This window comes from Loxodonta africana, chromosome 18 (assembly GCF_030014295.1).
Source record: "Loxodonta africana isolate mLoxAfr1 chromosome 18, mLoxAfr1.hap2, whole genome shotgun sequence".
NCBI lineage: Eukaryota > Metazoa > Chordata > Mammalia > Proboscidea > Elephantidae > Loxodonta > Loxodonta africana.
Window position 1 is genome coordinate 53017075 of NC_087359.1, and position 21038 is coordinate 53038112.

At 38.8% G+C, this 21038-nt stretch overlaps 1 protein-coding gene across 4 annotated transcripts in view; it reads right to left on the minus strand.

Moving 5' to 3' along the window:
• AP2B1 (adaptor related protein complex 2 subunit beta 1) overlaps window positions 1-21038 on the minus strand; it is a 139215-nt gene that overhangs the window by 114875 nt on the left and 3302 nt on the right. For all 4 annotated transcript variants that reach the window (XM_003414552.4, XM_003414551.4, XM_010594240.3 and 1 more), the window contains exons 2-4: window positions 16610-16669; window positions 8637-8742; window positions 443-578 (exon numbers count right to left, since the gene is read on the minus strand). In XM_003414552.4, the coding sequence (XP_003414600.1) occupies window positions 443-578; window positions 8637-8742; window positions 16610-16646 (279 nt within the window). In that variant the 5' untranslated portion in view covers window positions 16647-16669. The remainder of the gene's footprint in view (window positions 1-442; window positions 579-8636; window positions 8743-16609; window positions 16670-21038) is intronic.

A 21038-nucleotide genomic window follows, 5' to 3' on the forward strand; every position in this document is an offset into this window, starting at 1 on the left:
TGCTCTACTTGCTCCAATATCATCCTTAAAAGGAAATTACAAGATACTTTTAAAAGGAGAGAAAAACTGTAAAAAGTGGGTAATTATACAATAGTTCTAATGGTACAGTCCTAGTTATTGATACCACAATGACATACCCAACCTTGCCAGCCTTGCAAGGTAACAGTGAGGCTTCACCTGCCTTTCTCCTACCCATCTGACAAGAAAGCACCAAGCTCAGCTAATAGAAGGCTCACCATACGGTTTGAATTCCCCTGTATGACACACTGGCCTACAGAATGCTTAAAACACGAACGTGCTTAGTCATTTCCAGTACTTCCCTAGAGGCCCTCCTATGGAACAGAGGTTGCTTATTTGCTATGCAGCTACTAACCACACCAAGAGACACTTCTGAAAGGCTATCTGAGATAGAAGAGACTGCTGTTGAGCTCTTTGAAGTTACCTTCACAAAGCTGTTGACAGCCATGATGGCCATGTCTGGCTGACTCTTGGCATAGTTCATCAAGTAGAGATACACGAGTTTCTTTAGTTCCAGGTTGTCAGTCTGCATACAGTTCACTACATCTGGAAAGAGCGAGCTGAGAGAAGCAGAAAAAAGAGAAAAGGAAAGTGAACAGGTGTTCGTGCCAAGTTGTTCTGACAGAACATGAAGAAATGGCCTTATTTTGCAGTGGTTTTGATGTTAAGGACAAATATCCCCACAATGGTAATTACTATGAAATAAATTACTAAAGAAATCATAGTACTGGTCCCAAAAAGGTCCCCAAAAATAGATTAAAAAAAAAAAACAAAAACAACCTTTCATTATAAAAAATCAAACAAAAGAAGAGAGAAAAGTATAACAAACCCTATGTATCCATCATCCGGCTGCATAAGATATGTACCCAATCATATTTCAGCTACATCCCAAACACTGTTTCCCCACCCGCATCCCACCCAGCTGCTCCGGATTAATTTTTAAGCAAATCTTTGCAATTACGTCATTTCATCTATGTTAGTGTATAACCTTAGGAATCATTTTTAAAAATCACGATATCATTATCAGACAATAAAGTTAATAATTCTTCATTATCAATCCACTGCAGTTCTAAGGGCTATAGTTACAATACTTATTAGTGCTCATATTCTTCCATCCTTGACCAGTGGGAACTTATTCAGTTGGGTCCTGAGTTCTTGTGACTTGGCCTTTTATCTTCAATAGCTTCTGTGCTTTCTGGTTTGGCACAACATTCCATCCAAGCTCACCTTGTACATTTCTTATCCCATATCTGGAATCAGTCATTTCTCCAAGAAGCCTTGATTCCCTTTTAGCAGAATTTATTAATTTTTTTTAAAGTTACACATTGAGAAAAATGAGAATTTGAGTGAAATGAAATATAAAAGGAGTTTATATCTCTCCCAAGTTCTAGTCTTTTCATCATTTACCATTCTTCTAAAAGGCCATAAAGAAGAAATTTATGGTTCCATTCACAAAGTAGCACCACTAGCTGAGCGTGGGAAAGGTGGAGCTTATTGGATTTTAAAAAAAGACTGCATTTTTAAAATATAGCTTAACTATAATTTTATGAGAATTTAGCAATTAACCTTACGTCTAAGGCTTTACTACTCATAGTGACCTGTAGGGTCGCTACGAGTCGGAGTTGACTTGACGGCACTGGGTTTGGTTTTTTTTTTGGAAGGCTTTACTGATGTACATTATAAATTTTAAATGCTTCTAAAGATCTTACTACTAGTACAGAAGAGAGAAGAAACTATGGTAATGTATTTCTACAAAAAAGGGACTGAAATAACTGGCCACATGAGGTAGCTCTTGTTCACATAAAATCAGTGTACAGAAATGGAAATTATTTACAAAAGGGAAGAGGGCCCACAAGGTCAAAGGATGGACCACATCTCTGATGAGCTAACGACTTGTCCTGGAAGGCAAACTACCTGTTTAGCTTGCACTGTATTGTACCGAGTGTAGTTTTATGCACATGTAGCTAGTTAATAAACACCAATGGAAGCTCTTTTCCACCATGCTCCAAAAAGGAATTTTCTTTCTATTTGTCAAACAAATAGCTCATGTACAAAATAACTGTAAAACCAGTAAATAAATGCAAAACATTTAACCAACGGTATTTTTAAGATGCTAAATTATTTTAACAACCTGCACAAGAACAAGATTAAGAATGGTGGTCAAAGTTCTAGAGGTAGAAACTGTTAAATGCCAATCTACAAAGCTAGACACCTGTGCTGTCGAATATGGTCACTGCTAGTTACATGTGGCTACTGAGCACTTGCAATGTGGCTAGTCCAAACTGAGATATGATGTAAGTGTAAAACACACACTGAATATTTAAGACTTAGTATAAGAAAATAATGTAAAATATCTCAATAATTTTTTTATACTGATTACATGTTGAAATGATAATATTTTAGATAATATTGGGTTAAATAAAATATATTATTAAAATTACTTTCACCTGATTCTTTTTTACTTTTTTAATGTGGCTATTAGAAAATTTTAAATTATATGTGTGGTTCAAATTGTATTTCTAATGGACAGCACTAAATTGGATTACCTGCAGGGAAGAGTGAACGATGATAACATAGAAATAGCTAATTCTATCTTGTTTCTTTAAGCTATCTTTCTAGGCACAGCTGAAACTCTCTCCTCCAACAAGGGTTCTTCAACTCTTCCTACTTACACGATTCTTTTTCAGAACTCTTACTGCCCTTAGTACCTAATTATATAACTGCTTTATTATTCCCTAATTCTTCAAGTTTTGGGTCTCTTCAATTAGACAGTAAATGCCATAAAGGCTAAAAAGCATTTACTACCCTTTTGTTTGAATCATGATGTGGTATAGGGCTCAAAAACAAATAAACTGATAATTAACAGATTAACCAGTGGTATTTACCAAGCAAACAATAGGAGTTTGGCTTTTCTGTGGGAATCAAAAATAAACTTGACATTAAACAGCCCCAGGAAAGAGGTACGCCGACTTTTACCAGTTCATCTGTACTGGTTCTCTCAATCTAGATTTGTTTCTTGGCAAAAATAAATAGCCCTTCAGTAACCAGATAGATCATGAGTAGGCAAACTGCAGCCCGTGAGCCAAATCTGGTAAGCTGCCTTTTTTTTTTTTTTTTTAAATGAGTTGTACGCTAAAAGTGATTTTTCAGAGACGAGCATTTACAATTTACTTGATACAGAAAAAACTAACTTTGAACCCCAATTAAGCAAAATGTTATCTCCCACCACCAAAAAATTCCATTCTTCTCATTGGTAAACCTGTAGTGCAAAAAAACTTACTTATAGACCAATGCCCTTTAGGAATAGAAGTGCAAAAATCCTCAACAAAATACCAGCAAATGGAATCCAACAGCATATTAAAAGGCTTATACACCACTACCAAATGGAATTTAACCCAAAAATGCAAAGGTGGCTTAACATAAGGAAATCAGTGTAATATACCATGTTAATACAACAAAGGAAAGGAGCCACAGGATCATTCCAATTGATACAGAAAAGGTACTCTGACAAAATTCAACACCCTTTCATGATAAAAACACTGAGAAAACTAGGACTAGAAGAGAAATTCCTCAACATGGTGAATATAATTAATGTCACTGAATTATACACTTAAAAATTATTAAAAAGGCAAAGTTTTTGTTGTATATATTTTATCACAATAAAAACATTTTTAATCTAAAAACTGTAGTTAATTACTGGTAGTTTTTTAATTTCACCAACAAAAGTTAAGTATCCACATGATATTCTTAATTTTGCCTTTTAGCCCCCTAAGCCTAAAATAATTTACTACCTGGCCCTTTACAGAAAAAGTTACTGTTCCCTGAGATAGATGGTCATAGAATAGCAATTTAGAATCATACATACTTATGTGCTAACAAACAAAACGACAATAACAAAAACCCACTTCAGAACAATGGCACCTGGAACACAAGTTACTCAGCTCCAGCCACCATTTCCATCTGGACTCCTGCTTTGGTTAGCCAAGCAGCTCTCAACTTTTTGGTCTCAGGACCCCTTCTGTTTATACAGGTTATGTGTATTGTTATTTTACAAAATCAGGAGTTAAAACTGAGGAATTTCAAAAATATTTATCCATCTAAAATAATAAAAAACTCATTTCATGTTAAAGGTGTTGTTAGGTACCACTGAGTTGATTCCGACTCACAGTGACATGGGTGACAGAGATGAACCGCCCAAAAGGATCTTCTAGGCTGAAAAAATATTTACTGAAGCAGGTCACCAGGTCTTTCTACAGAGGAGCTACTGGGTGGGTTCGAACTGCTAAACTTTCAGTTAGCAGCTAAGTCCTTACCATTGCGCTACCTGGGCTCCTTCATGGTAACATAAATAACATTTAAAAACAAAACTATATTTTCAAAGAAAAAAGTTGGTGAGAAGACAGTATTGTTTTATATTTTTACAAATCTCTTTAATGTGTAGCTTAGATGAAGACAGGTGGATTCTCATATCTGCTCCTACAGTCAATCTGTTGTGGACTCTTGTTTTGGTTGAAGCCTAAGAAAATTCAGCTTCACACATGTACGTAAACTAGAAAAGGGAGGAGTGTTTCAAAAGCTTTCACAGGTAGCTGTGTATATTCTTTTTTTCAACTCAATGAATTATTTTAATTTTAAATTCATTGTGTTTTAGGTGAAAGTTTACAATGCAAATTTGTTTCTCATTCAAAAATTCATACACAAATTGTTTTGTGACATGGGCTGCAAACCCCTCAATGTGTCAACACTCTCCTCCCTCCCTTCCATTTCCACCCTGGGTTCTCCATGTCCATTAGTGCAGTTTTCCTGTCCCTTCCTGCCTTCTCATCTTTGCTTTTGGGCAGGTGTTGGCCATTTGTTCTCATATACTTGACTGATCTAAGAAGCACATCCCTCACACGTGTTACTGTTTGTTTTACAGACCTGTCTAATCTTTGGCTGAAAGGCAGACTTTGGGAGTGGCTTCAGTTCCAAGTCAGCAAGGTGTCTGGGGTCCACAGCCTTGGGGGTTCTGCCTGTCTGTCAGACCAGTAAGTCTGGTCTTTTTCTGTGAATTTGAATTTTGTTCTACATTTTTCTCTTGCTCTGTCTGGGACCCTCTATTGTGATTCCTGTCAGTGGTTGTAGTCAGGAACCATACAGCTCTTCTGGTGGAGGCTGTGATTCATGTGGTCCGTTAGTTCTTTGTACTAACATTTTCCTTGTGTCTTTGGTTTTCTTCATTCTCCTTTGCTCAGAATGGAACGGGTCCAATAGATGTATCTTAGATGGCCATTCACAAGCTTTTAAGATCCTACACGCTACCCACCAAAGTAGGATGTAGAACATTTTCTTTATGAACTATGTTATGCCAATTGACCTAGATGGCCCCCAAAACCATGGTCCCCAGCTCTCAGCCCCAGAAATTTGGTCCCTCAAGGTGTTTGGCTGTGTCTACGAAGTTTCTATGACTTTGCCTTGGTCGAGTTGTGCTGACTTCCCCCTATACTGTGTGTTGTCTTTCCCTTCACCAAACACTTGTCTAATATCTAGTTAGTGATTTCCCTTCCTAAGCCCTCCCCTCCCTCGTAACCATTAAAGAATGTTTTTTTCTCTGTGTAAACCTTTTTATAATAGTGGTCTCATACAAAATTTGTCCTTTTGTGATACTGACTTATTTCACTCAGCATAATGCCCTCCAGATTCATCCATGTTGTGAGATGCTCCGTGGATTCATCATGGCTCTTTATCATTGCTTAATATTCCATTGTGTATATGTACCACAATTTGTTTATCCATTCATCTGTTGGTGGGCACTTAGGTTATTTCCATCTGTTTGCTATTATGAATAATGCTGCAATAAACATGGGTATGCATATGTCTATTCACGTGACGGCAATTATTACTCTAGGCTATATTCCTAGGAATGAGATTGCTGGATCATATGGTATTTCTATTTTTAGCTTATTAAGGAGACGCCATTATCATTTTCCATAGTGATTGCACCATTTTACCTTCCCACCAGCAGTGCATAAGAGTTCCAATCTTCCCGCAGCCTCTTCAACATTTGTTATTTTGTTTTTTGATTAATGTCAGTAAGGTTGGGGTGAGACGGTATCTCACTGTAGTTTTGATTTGCATTTCTCTAATGGCTGATGATCGCGAGCATTCCTCGTGTCTGTTAGCTGCCTGAATGCCTTCTCTGGTGAGATGTCTGTTCAAACCCTTTGCCCATTTTTTCAACTGAATTGTCTTTTTGTTACTGAAGTATTCTATACGTTTTAGAGATTAGAGCCTTGCCGGATATGTCGTGGCCAAACATTTTTCTCCACATCCGCAGGTTCTGTTTTTACTCTTGATGAAGTCTTTTGATGAGCCTAAGTGTTTAATGTTTAGGAGCCCCCAGTTACCTAGTTTACCTTCTGGTGTTTGTGCATAGTTATGGTTTGTATTCCCTTTATGCCATGTATTAGGGTTCTTAGCATTGCCCCTACATTTCTTCCAGGATTTTTAATGTTTTAGATTTTATATTTAGGTCTTTGATCCATTTTGAGTTAGTTTTTTGTGTATGGTGTGAGGTATGGGTCCTGTTTCATTTTTTTTTACAGATGGACATCCAGTTTTACCAGCACCATTTGTTAACAAGACTGCCTTTTCCCCATTTAATGGGTTTTGGTCCTTTGTCAAAGATCAGCTGACCAAAGGTGGATGAATTTACATCTGGGTTCTCGATTCTGTTCCATTGGTCTGTGTGTCATCTCACTGTACCAGTACCACGCTGTTCTGACTACCATAGCTGTGTAGTAGGTTCTGAAAACAGGTAGTGAGAGGTCTCCTACTTTGTTCTTTTTCTTCAACAATGCTTTGCTTATCCAGGGCCTCTTACCTTTCCGTATAAAGTTGGTGATTATTTCATTAAAGAATTCTGTTGGTATCTGGATTGAGACTGCATTATATCTGTAGAGTGCTTTGGGTAAAACTGACATATTCACAATGTTGAGTCTTCCTATCTATAAGCCTAGTATGTTTTTCCACTTATGTAGGTCTCTTTCAGCTTCTTGCAATAGAGTTTTATAGTCTTCTTTGCGCATCTTTTATGTCCCTGATTAGATTTATTCCTACGTATTTTATCTTTTCTAGGGGCTATTATAAATGGTATTGTTTTCCTGGTTTCCTTTTCAAAGTTCTCTTTGTTGGTGTATAGGAATCCAAGTGATTTTTGTATGCTGATCTTAAATCCTGCTACTCTGCTGAATCTTTCTATTAGTTTCAGTAGTTTTCTTGTGGATGGATATTCTTTTTCGCTACTACACTAAAACTAGGCAAATTGTAGTTTCTTAAAAGTAACAATGTAGAATCTGAAACCATATCAATAAATGTTTTGTACTTTGTGGCATTAAAGTGTTAGCTAATCATGCATTTTGAATGGATCTTTTATCTGTGCACAATTTTGTGACATATTCATTGGGCTTTTGGAAAATATTCGGTTCGCTGAGTTACGCAGATCTTCCCAATGTAAACAAATTTCACTATACAATACCAAGCAATCATATTCACTGATTTCACCATAAGGCTAATCAGAAAAATCTTTAAGCGTTAGAAAACTGTCAAGCTTACAATAGTGGATACAAGTTTCCCAAAATTTTAATTTTCACTTTAAAGCTAGAAATTTATCTACTAGTCAATTATCCTCCTGAAGTGACAAGTTCGCTTTATTTTTGATAAAAGATCTCAAATACCAAAGTATCATTAAAGTTTGCCTGTCAATCATTCTTTGACATAAAAATGGTGTTCACAATCCAAACCATAACTTAAGTGTTCTGGAGTCAGCCATCACACTTTTGCTATCCAACAGACATTGTATGTGTAACTCCCATTTCATCACCCAAGATATTAAAGAGACATGTATCAAAGGTCAAGAATTAGTAAAATTACTTTTTAATGCTTTATGAAGGACAGCTCTTTTCCCTGAGTATGTGGCGGTGAAGAGTACAATGACTGGTCCTGATCTGGCACCACTGCCTTGATTTGTGCTAAGGCACCATTAGTTTTACCCCCTACCGTTTCTACACCGCCAGTGCAAATCTCAACACAGTGAAAAAGGCAAATGATGTCTATTATTATAAAATTAGTTTTTACCTCATGGACCCTATGAAAGGGCCTGGAGATATCAGGGGCTTACAGACATATTTTTAAATGATCTTGCTAAATTACAGAAACAAAACAAAACAAAAAGACCAAACAGATTTTGTTAACATTCATTTTCATCTTGAGTTCAGCATGTGAATGTAGAGTTGTAAAGTTGAGGGCACTGGCTCAAGCCTCTTAAGGAATATGTGATCTTCTGCATCTCAGTATATTTTTATCATCTTCTAAAACTACCTCAGCCAACATATTGTAACTGTGCTAGCTCTCAGGAGGTTTTATGCTAAATCTGTATGAAACAAAATCAAACTAATTTCACTCTTCAAAAAAAAAAACCTCAAATCAGAGAGTTAACATAAAAGCAACCATGCTTCCTGATGATGTTTTCGGTAGGATGGGACAAATCCACTTTTATAGATTCTATAATTATAATTGCTTTAAAGGACATAAAATGGGGTGAGGCTGTATGTGACCTCCGGCGGCATGATCACCCTTACCTAACATCCTTTCCCACAGTCATAGCAGCAATCACTTTCTTCACAGCCTCCTTCCTCTTTTCTTTCTTTTCATTGTTGAGCTCAGCTTTTAATTCAAAGATTTCTCCTACAAAACAGAAAACAACTGTGTGAGGCTCCGGGACGAAAGAAGTAGTGAGAAACGCAGCACCATGTTATAACTAAGACCACGATAGGTGGCCAGAGGCAGGGAGGCAAATCAAGTAAGATTATAAAAAATTACAGTACCGATAAAATTCAAAGCCTTAGAATATCACCTGAGCCACTGATAAAGACATCACCAATAAACTTTAAACACCTTTTTAAGTTATGGCCATAGAGGAAGGTGTAATCCAGACCTTTAGGAACCTTAGGAGTGAGAAAAAGCAAATCTCGTACCTAACTACAATGGGGAGAGAACCATATTTCAGGATTGATACTCATCAGAATTTCAAGATCCTGAGAAGAAAATAAATATAAACAGGAAAAAGACTTACAAATCAATGTTTTCAAACCAGAAGAGACTCCAGATATCTCATTCACACACACACTCCACTTTTGCAGAAAAAGAACTGAGGTTCAAAAGCCACAGAATAAGTCAGTGACAGAGCTAGGCTTAGAATTGTCAGCTGACTCTCAAATCTAGAGGTTCTCAACTTAGGCCACACACCAATATTAACTGGCCAGTATTTAAAAATAACAGTGCTCAGGCTCCACTCTAGACCAAATCAATCAGAATATCTAGGAGCAGAACTCTTAAGTTCATATTTTTAAAAGCTCCAAGTGATTCTAATGCTCAGGTAAGTTTAAGAATCGCTGCTCTAACCAATACTTTAAGAAGTTAATGGGCTTTAAGGTCCCACATTATTCAACCGATATTTACAAGAAAAATATTCCTGAAGCTTCAAGAATGGTACAAACCAAAGTCATTTCTAAAGGTACAATCTTGAATGGTTGCTCCAGCCCTGCGCTGTGAAATGCCAGGGACTGTCACCACTATTTGAAGGCCCAGTTCCAGGCTCACCTACCTTCAGGAGGCTGGAGCTGAAGTAAAAAAGTGAAGGTAACTCAACAAAATGAAAAGGTAACCTAGAGACTGGGAGAAAAATTTTGAGATCATATACCAGATAGGGCCTAATATCCAGAATACACATAAAATTCCTAAAACTCAACAACAAAAAGACAACCTACCCAATCAAAAAATGGGCAAAGGGCCTGGACAGTTCACCAAACAGGATATTCAAATGGTCAATAAGCACATGAAAAGATGCTCAACATCATTAACCATTAAAAAAACAGGGAGATGCAAATCAAAACCACAATATCACCTCATCCCCATCAGAATAGCAATGATCAAAAAACTGGAAACCAACAAGTGTTGGCGAGGCTGTGGAGACACTAGGACCTTTATTCACTGCTGGTAGGAATGTAAAACGGTGCAGCCACTATGGAAAACTTTTTTTGGCAGTTCCTCAAAAAATTGAACATATAATTACCATATAATAATCCCAACTCCAGGTATATACCCAGATAAAGTGAAGGCAAGAATTCAAACAGAAACCTGTACACTAACATTCACTGGAGCACTTTTCACAATAGTCAAAAGGTGGAAACAACTGAAATGTCCATCAATAGAGGGACAGATAAGCAAAATGTGATCATATACACGACGGAACATTAGGCAGCCGTAAAGAGAAATGACGTTCTGATCCATGCCACAGTATGGGTGAACCTTGAAAACATCATGCTGAGTGAAATAAGTCAGCTGCAAAAGGACAAATACTGTATGATCTCACTTATATGAAATAAACTGTTGTTAGTTGCTATCAAGTCGATTTCCACTCACGATGACCCCATATATGCTAAGCAGAACTGCTTCATAAGGTTTTCAAGGCTGTGACCTTTCAGAAGCAGATCGCCAGGCCTGTTTTCTGAGGTGCCTCTGGGTGAGTTTGAACTGCCAACCTCTCAGCTAGTGGTAGAGTGTGTAACTGTTTGTACCACCCAGGGATCCAGGAAAAAAGCAAATATATAGAAGCCAAAGGCTATTAATGGTTACCAGGGGCGGCAGAGAGGGGGAAAAAGCTTTTGTTTGGGGGGCACTGAGTTTACATTAATGGTGGTAGAATGTTTCGGATGAGGATAATGATAATGGTGGCACAACATGAAAAATGTAATCAACACCACTGAATTATAACTGTGTAAGTTGTGCTAGTGGATGTTTTGGTGTGTATATTTTCACCAAATTTAAAAAAAGAGAGAAAAAAAAACTCTTGGCTGATTTAAAAAGAAAAAAAATACCACTAAACCCATGGAAAAAGAGGTTAACTACTCCCACCTCAACTTTCCACTTATACCATCAAACTCTTCTACAACACTGCCTCATTTTCCTCTTTTGATGTTCATTTTCACCACATTTTATTTACCAGTATAGAAGTAGTAGGGGCAGCACACTATGTGATCTACCTGGAACTCCTAAATGGGAAGGATGAAAGGGACAAGAAACACTGAAGGGCTTGTTTCATCAACAAGCCACTTGTTTCATCAACATCCACTGTCAACAAGGTGAATAAATTAATATTACAAAATCATTGTTTTATTTGACAGCTGCAAAAATAGCACAACCGGAACAACTAGGCCCCTTAAAGTTTCACTCCCATCTATACTAAGTCCTATACTGCCAAAGTCCAGCCCTTCGAGTTCCCATCATTTATTTCTCGCAACAGTAAAGGACAAACAGCAGGGTTTCAGAAAGTCTGAATCACGAATGAAGGCAGGAATAGAAGAGTCAAAACTGGATATAACTGAAATTATTCCAATAGCATAAGCTTAAAGAATATGTTCCAGCAGCAGTTCCAGTGGGCGCTGCAGGAAAGAAAAGGGAACACAGTCTATCATTTCTTAAAATGTGGTATTTACCCAGCAACGATTCAATCCCTAATTCTCAAATTTTTCCAAATCCCTGTTAAAAAAAAAAAAAGATTACCAGGACCTCTTATAAGAAAAGGTTTAAAGAGATAGGTGAATTTTAATTACATCCCTTTATATCATCTTAGACAATCTCTTGCTCTTTTCAGCACATAAAATGTTAACAGAAAAAAAGAATATACACTTATCAGAATAGTAAAAAAATCAGAAAGAGCTGAAAATGAATGACAACACCAAACTGAGGACACTGTATAAATTAACTGGCCTATACTTTTTAAAAATGCCATTATCATGAAAGACATCAAGGAACTGTTCCAGATTAAAGGAAACTAAATTTAGAAACCAGACAACAAATGTAATGCATGATCCTGAACTGGATAATGGTCTGAGGGATAAAATTTATATAAAGGCCATTACTGAGATTTTGAATAAGATCTATAGAGTAGGTGGTAATGATGTATCATATTAAATTTCCTGATTTTGATAACTGCATTACGGTTATGTAAGAATTTCCTTATTCTTAGAATATACTAATACATTTAGGGCTAAACAGGCATGATATCTGCAGCTTACTGTTAAGTGGTGAAGGGAAAAAATACATATATTAAAGAGTTTGATAAAACAAACGTGGCAAAATGTTAACGACAGAAGAATCTTGCAATTTTTTTTTAAGACTGGAATTATTTCAAAATAAGAGTTTAAAAAACATAAGTAGGAGGGCAAGAGGAGGAGCAGAAGAATATTTTCCAGGAGGCTCAAGCCCATCTGTTCTGTTGTACCATTTCTGATACGTATCTTTTTGTTCCAACAGAGAACACATGAATGAGCTGCTTAATTAACAATTAGTCAGTAACTTTCAGCCTTGGCTACACACTGCAATCGCCTGAAGATCTTTAAAACAATACCAATCTCATCCCCAGAGATCCTGATTTAATTGGTCTGGGGTATGGCCTGGGTATGGGGATTTTTTTTTTTTTTTTTAAATCCTTTGGTTATTCTTATGTGTAGCCAGGATTGAGAGCCACTAGCTAGCTGGTAGCAATGCTTGGTAATTAGGAGGAGGAGAGAAAAAGGAAAAAAGATAAAAATTTAATACAACTGTAGAACATACATATGAGACACTTTGCCTCATTTACCCACCACTGCCGTGAAGTCAATTCTGACTCACAGGGACTCTATAGGACTGAGTGGAACTGCCCCCACAGGGTTTCCAGGGAACAGCTGGTGGATTTGAACTACTGAACTTTTTTTGGTTAGTAGCCATAGCTCTTAACCACTACACCACCAGGGTTTCCTTTGCCTCACTTAATGCCTGTAAAAATGGCATGGGGCAGTGTCTGATCCTAACTTCACAAGGGGGAAGGAGAATCAAGATCAACAGCGCAAGGCTGATTCCTATGAGGTCAGACATGCCTCCTCACTCTGCCATCTTTACCAATTCTGATACCAACTGTCCCTCCCATGGCACTTTCTACTTCTCTGCTGGGTTCAATAATTCATTGTAATGGCCACACAGAACTCACAGAAAATACACATGATTATGAGGTTTATGAGGGAAGTAACAGGTTATAATTAAGGTTCGGGAATGCTCAGGATATAGTTCTTCCATCAGGACAGCCTCTTCCCAGCTGTGCTCACAGGCTACCTCTCCCTGGCCCTCTGCCTCTGCCCAAAGGCACACAGCTTTCTCGTTCTGTGGGCCAGGAAGCCCAGTCCGCGGCTTGTCCTGCCACTGCTTCTCACCATCTTCAGGGTTACAGCTCACTCTCTGTCTCCTGGGTCCAGGAGCAGGGATCTCAGGTCCAAAGGATATGCTCTCCACTCCTGGCTGTTCTTTCTTGGTGGTGGTAGGATCCTCCCTCCCTTCTGACTCTGGGTGGCTCACTTCAAGCCCAATGGGATGGCAAAGCTGACCAATCTCTTTGGTGGGCCACAATTACCTTATTTGCATAATCCCACACAATCACTTGACCACGGCTACAAGTGCCATATTAAGTAACTCATTATACCGCAGCACCCCTCCTTGGCTCCACCCAATGCTTTTTCTCCCTATCTTTTTTTTTGCTTATACCCCACAAAAGCCATTGGCCCCTTGTCATTCATTCAGCTCTTTCTGGTTTTCTAACCATTCTGAAAAGTGCATATTCTTCTTTCTTCTGTGAATATTTTATGTGCTCCGATTACCAAGAGATTATCTATAATCGTATAAATAAGGTTGATCTGTATGGAGAGATATGGAAATATGAAGCTTCCATACACTGTTTTGCATGATCTCTTTTCTGTTAATGATAAAATTTTTTAAAATCATATGTATTAATATAGGCATGTATATATATGCATAGGAAAAGGCTAGGAGGATTCCTTGGGAATAGAAAAAAGAAAGCAGAGAACTTTCATGTTTACTTTCTGCATGTCTGTATTGCTTTCACAGTATTTGTTATGAAATTTTTATTTTCAAGTAAAAAAAGTAAGAGAAAATAAATGTGCTTCTTCCTATTTTGACCTCCTCAGATCCGTCAATCTTCAATGGATCAATGTTGATTTCAAATACCAAAGAGCCATCCCCCTCTTTCTCTAAAACAGAACCTTCGAGTCCATATGATGTGCATCGGGGAGGTGGGGCCAAGATGGCAGAATAGACAGACACTTCCGGCGAGCCCTCTTGCAACGATGATCCAAAAAAACAAGTGAAACAAGTGTATCTACGACAAGCTAGCAGCCCTGAACATCAAAAGCAAGGTTAGCAAACGAACTGAGGAGCAGGGGGAGGAAGAGACCATTCAGAAGCAGAGAGGAGTTACCGGACCTGAAATCACTGGGAGCCCTCAGGCACCGTTCCCAGGAGGAGCGGCTGCGGTGGGCTGGTAGTAGCGTTCAGCCACAATTTCCTCAGGAAGAAAAAGCCAGTCACACAGCCTACTCATACCTCTGGAACCAGAGAAGAACGGCACTCTCGGCAAAAGCTAAGTACTTGTGTATATTTCACTGCGACCCCCGCCCCCAAGCCGGCTTCAGCAGCTGTTGATTTCTCTGAGCCTGAGACAGGCCCTGCTGAGCACCTACAGCCATCCTCCAGCCCCTGGAGAATGAATAAATTCACAGTTGGAGGAACAGATAATTTGCTAGCTCCACTAACCAGGGGAGCTCAGGACAGAAGCGGTTCCTGTCCAGGCATAAACGATCCGTGGACTTTGAGTACCTTTCCCCTCTGCATGGACCTGTGTGGGCCTGTTTCAGGAGAATAGGCCCTTGTTGGCAGACTACAGCTGTTTCAGCTCTGCAGTGGAGAGGTGGGTGTTTGATGTTTGACAACACGTTGCCTATTAAACAGGGTCCTCACTTACCCACATCAGGGGCTTAAGGACTGGTAGCTCCACTCAGGTCACCCAGCCACCAGCGACAGGGGTCCAAGGATAACTGGTACCTCCCAATCCTTACAATCAAAAACACTGGGTGCCCATGGTCCATCTGCAGAACCCACCCACCTGTACGCTCTAGGGAAGAGGGGCACACTTTCCTCAGAGACACTTGGGGGACAATTCTCAGCTCCCTGCCTTGTTCAGAGCGTGACCTCCATGCTGCAACCAGATACTGGTACCTACACCAATCACCCCTGCCCCTCTGAGACTGTAGGACAGAGCCTGTACCACACACTTGATGATCAGCTACCTGGACAACTGAGCTGAATTCATACAACAAAAGCGAAGGGACTCCTAGACTGATATACCTGATAACAGCTCTAGCCATCTGGGGACAGGACCTCAGTGCTCCAAAGGCGAAAATAATCAAGCTAGCTCACTCAAGCAACCCATTTGGGCATGTCAAAAAAAACAAAGCAAGAAGCTATGATACAGTAGGCAAACATAAAATAAACTAATACAATAACTTATAGATGGCTCGGAGACAATAGTCAATATCAAGTCACATAAAGAAACAGACCATGATCAACTCAACAAGCTCTCAAAACAAAGAATCAAGGGATCTTCTAGATGAAAGTGCCTTCCTGGAATTACCGGAGGCAGAATACAAAAGATTAATATACAGAACCCTTCAAGACATCAGGAAGGACGTGAGGCAATATGCAGAACAAGCCAAGGAACACACAGATAAAGCAATTGAAGAAATTAAAAAGGTTATTCAGGAACATAATGAAAAATGTAATAAGCTGGAAAAATCCATAGACAGACAGCAATCAGAAATTCAGAAGATTAACAATTACAGAATTAGACAACTCAATAGAAAGTCAGAGCAGAATTGAGCAAGTGGAAGGCTGAATTTCTGAACTCGAAGATAAAGCACTTGGTACCAATATATTTGAAGGAAAATCAGATGAAAGAATTTTAAAAAATGAAGAAACATTAAGAATCATGTGGGACTGTATTAAGAGAAATAACCTACCAGACTGGAGTTCCAGAATAGGGAGGGATAACAGAAAATACAGAGAGAACCGTTGAAGATTTGTGGGCAGAAAACTTCCCTGATATTGTGAAAGATGAGAAGATATCGAAGATGCTCAACGAACTCCACATTAAGTAGATTTTTTAAAAGGAAGTTACCAAGATATAGCATAATCAAACTTGCCAAAACCAAAGATTAAGAGAATTCTAAGAGTATCTAGGAATAAACGAAAAGTCACCTACAAAGGAGAGTCAGTAAGAACAAGCTCGGACGACTCGGCAGAAACCATGCAGGCAAGAAGGCAATGGGATGACTTACATAAAAAAGCTGAAGGAAAAAAACTGCCAGCCAAGAATCATATATCCAGCAAAACTGTCTCTCAAATATGAAGGTGAAATTAGGACATTTCCAGATAAAATGTGCATCACAGCCCTATCTTTAAAAACCTATATTTTAACAATTTACTCAAATACACTTACATGTAGAAGTGGTAGATCCCTAATGAGATTGCCCCTGACATGCATGTTTGAGGACATCAGGAAGATTCTATTTGGGACCGTCTTTCACTACAGGTTCTCACACTTACCTTTTTATTTTTTAATATTTTATTTTATTTTTGGTGAAAGTATACACAGCAAAACCATACTTACCTTTTTTATTGGTTGTGAAGTACTTGGAGTCAGTCATGGTTCTGGATCTTTAATGTGCACCTACAATGAAAGAATATTTCTTTATCCAACTTATAAATGCCCAGCAAAGCATCCAATTAATTAAAAAAAAAAAGTTGTATAATATACTTTGCAGTTCAAGGGATGCAAAGAAAATTAAGAATGTAACTCCTGCCTCAAGGAACTAATAAAAACCCGCTGCTGTCACGCCAATCCTGACTCGAGGAACCAATACAGCAAAAAATACCAAAGTCCAAATGGAATGAGATGATAATCTGAACCTATCATGGCTTTGTGATTTTATCCAAAATTATCTCCTCAAAGCCTTGAAGAGCTAAAGTTAGACCTTTTTGTAAATATATTTTCAATTAGTCACTCAAAAGCTTTAAAATTAAGAAAAGTTTATTTGTTCTGAAAGCTCTCCCCACTACTTTCCATTCAGGAAAATCTGGTTTACATCTGTTTCAAGATGGAGTCACTCCAAAGCATGTATTCTGAAGGAGGGTAAGTTAGAAAGAGAAAACAATTCTGCCAATCTGTTCATCATTACATGCAATTTTCAATAAAAGGAATCTCTTTCAGAAAAACAAAAAACATCTAATTTGAATGCCAACATTCTTTCACAAACACTACAGAAAAGTATGCCTTAAATTATGGTTTTCGCATTTCCAACAATCTACACTTAGTCCAACAGTGTTCCCAAAGAATAAAAATATCAGTTCATAGTTAAAAAGGCAAAACAATAAGATATTCATCCTAAAGTTCAGAACATCAGAACTAACACTAAAACTTAAAAGAATATGGATTCCAGTCTCAACCTTAACTCTTCTGTCCCATTTCCCAGGAGAATTAATCCAGGTGATACGCGGTTCTACTAGAGAGATTCAAAAAAAAGGTATGAACTGACCATATCTCTTCCAGATTTTTGAGAAAGTATTTTCTCATTTGTGAAACTCTAAGACTCTGTCCAATGCAATTGACTTCTTAAGTATATTAAGTATTCCTTTTAATAATGAGTGTTTTTCTTCCTCACCACCATAATTAACAATACTACCACTTTCAGGACAGACATCCTGGCGCCTGCTCACTACTCCACTCAGTTCAACATGAATAATAATACACGTGGATAAACAAATGATAACACATTTGACAGAAACAACTGTAAATACGGATTTGGGAGAAAAGACCTAAGCATCAAAATAAATCAATGTAGTTAAGGAAAAGGAAGACAAGCCAGATAAACACGGGGGGTGGGGGGGTGCGGGGGGGGGGGGACAAAAGCCTGGGTTAAATCTGATCTGTAAAATGTGCTAATTGACAATCTAATGGAAATTAGGCTTACCTGCTATCATCTTTCCAATCATGTGCTTATTATTATCTACAGTCCCAATCCTTATACAAACAGCCTGTAAAAGGTTCCTTACGACGTGCCAGAATTTCAGTGAATTATGTTGTTAAAAAGAAGTTGGCCAGAACTCACAAATATCATTACAGAATACAGAAATTTCTACTTTAATATGTTGTAATTAAAAACTAACCTGAAACAGAGGCTTACCTTATTGCAATATTTTCATTGTCTTTCTAGCAAAAATTTAAATAATTTTGTAATCACTTAAGCCATTCACAATATAAAAAGTTAAGTAGCCAAATGAAGAAAGAAGTACTTCACATAAAAAACCTGGAATAAATCTGAAGTTGATAACAGCAGTGCAATGAGTTACTTAATACGGCCCTTTTAGCCATAGTCTTTGTCGTTGTTACATGCTGTCGCTCGCTTCTGATGCAGTTGCTAACTTCTGACTTTTAGCAACCCTATGCATGACAGAACAAAACACTGCCAGGTCCTGTACCATCCTCACAATTGTTGTTCTTGAGCTTATTGTTGCGGCCACTATGTCAATCCATCTCATTGAGGGTCCTCCTCTTTTTTGCTGACCTTGTACTTTACCAAGCATGATGTCCTCATCATTCTTACTTCTAAGGAGTATTCTGGCTGTACTTCTAGGACAGATTTGCTTGTTCTTCTGACAGTCCATGGCATAGTTAATATTCTCCAGCAACATCATAATTGAAAAAATTATTCTTCAGTCTTCCTTACTCACTGTCCAGCTTTCACATTCATATGAGGCGACAGAAAATACCATGGCTTGGGTCAGGCGTACCTTAGTCCTTAAAAGTGACATCTTTGCTTTTTAACACTTCAAAGAGGTCTTTTGCAGCAGTCTTTGTAACTCCCACCAAATGACTGGGTCAGACTATGCAAATGAGGTGCTTGTGGCCCTCCAAAGGGATTGAATAGCTTGCTAATAATGTAAATAAGGTGCATGGCACCTTTGTGAGGATGGAACCATGCAAATAAGGTGTATGGATCAGTCAGTTTTGCCATCCTGCTAGGCTTAAAATGACCCATCCCACAGATGGGAAGAGATGATCTCACCATCACCAAGAAAGAAGAGCCGGGAGTGGAAAGCGTCCTTTGAACCCAGGATCCGTACACTGAGAAGCTCCTGAAACCAGGAGACTGTAATACCGAAAACAGCAAGAAGCAGCAGCAGCAGAGAAATGGCTGCAGCAGTGGCAAGAGTTCCACAGAAGATGGCAAGGTGGGCTTCCCGGTCCATGGAGTGAGAAAGCTGAGCGCCTTCAAGCAGGAGGCTTGCTCACGGAGTAGGGTGCCTCTGGGAACTTAGTGGAGCTAGGTTAGTTGACCAACTGAGCTAGAGCTGGGCACCTTTGGGTCAAGGCTTACTGGTGGGCCAAGGCTTACTGGCAGAGTGGGATGCCTCTGCATATTTATCGGCAGAGCTAAAAGAGCTTTGTAACACTTGCCCAAAGAGGGCAGAGGCCAGGCCAAAGGGTCGAGGGCCAGAGAGAGACTTGCCTGTGGACACAGCTAAGAAGAGGTTGTCCTGATCAAAGAATTGGATCCTGAGCATTCCTAAACCTGAACTGTAACCTGTTACTTCCTTAACAGGAAGCCCTGGTGGTACAGCGGCTAAAGCACTTGGCTAACCAAAAGGTCAGTGGTCTCCAGCCACTCCATGAAAGGAAGATGTGGTACTTTGCTTCCACGAAGATTCACAGCCTTGGAAACCCTGTGGGGCAGCTCTACTCTGTCCTATCATAGGGTCACTATGAGTCGAAATCGACTTGACGACGGTGGATTTGTTTTTTTGGCTTTACTTCCCTAATAAACCCCATAAGTATTCGAGTATCGTCTGCGAGTTCTGTGTGGCTGTGGCAATGAGTTACTGAACCCGCAGGGAAGTAGAGAGTGCCTAGGGAAGGGACAGGTGGTGTCAGAATAGATAAAAAGGTTGGAGGGAGGAGGTCTGCCTCAGAGGAATCAGCCTTGGGCTGCTGATACTGATAGGGATTCTCTCCTCCCGCTGTTCAGTTAGAGATCAGACTCCACCCCCATGCCATTCTTACATACATACGTGCAAACAGAAAAACCAGCATACAGAAATGATTGCTAATGCCTCAAAGAGGCCCACGGCTAAAGTCCATCATGGTCTACCCAGGATGTTACTATGTTATTCTAAATCCTGTAAGAGCATCAAAACTCAGAAGATTTAAAAACAAAATCTGCTTGGAAATTTTCACCCAGTTTTGAAAGTGGACACAAAAAGTGTTCTGTTGTTTAAAGCTCTCATATACATACATACATACATTAAATGCTCAACAGGAATTTTCACCACAATCTGTTAAACTTTTAACTAACCTAGTCTCAGTCCAGTCTTTATGAGCAGCCCACACATATCACAATCTCTCTTAAGAAATTTCATTGTCAAGGAATATACTTATTTCCTGTTCACTGTGATTAAGTGTTCTTAACTAGCGAACAACGTACCCACACACAAAACTTCAAGAGAGAGGGTCAAATATTCCCCATTGTTGTTGTTGTTAAATGCCATTTAATTTCAACTCATAGTGACCCCAGGTGACAGAGCAGAACTGCCCCATGAGGTTTTCTTGCTACAATCTTTTGGGAAGCAGATTGCCAAGTCTTTTTCCTGTGGAACCCTTGGGTGGGGTTAGAACCGTTAACTTGCTGGTTAGCAGGCAAACACACTTAACCACTGCGCCGCTAGGGCTCCTTAGTATCCCTGCATACTTATACATAGATCATAAGAATTCCTGCTCTAAAGAGAGAGGAGAAACATACCACTCTTAGCGCACACTGTTTTAAACTATTGTAATGAAATATCCCTTTATTCACATTTGCAGAAAATCATTGTACCATGTCAGTTCCTGCCTTAAGCCAAAAGGAATTCCAAGAAAAACGAAGACGGTCCAAACAAAAACAAATGAGATGGTGGTTGCACAACACTGTGAATGCCACTGAACTATTGACCTTAAACTAGTTAATTTCATGTTATGCAAATTTCACCTCAATAAAAAAATATAT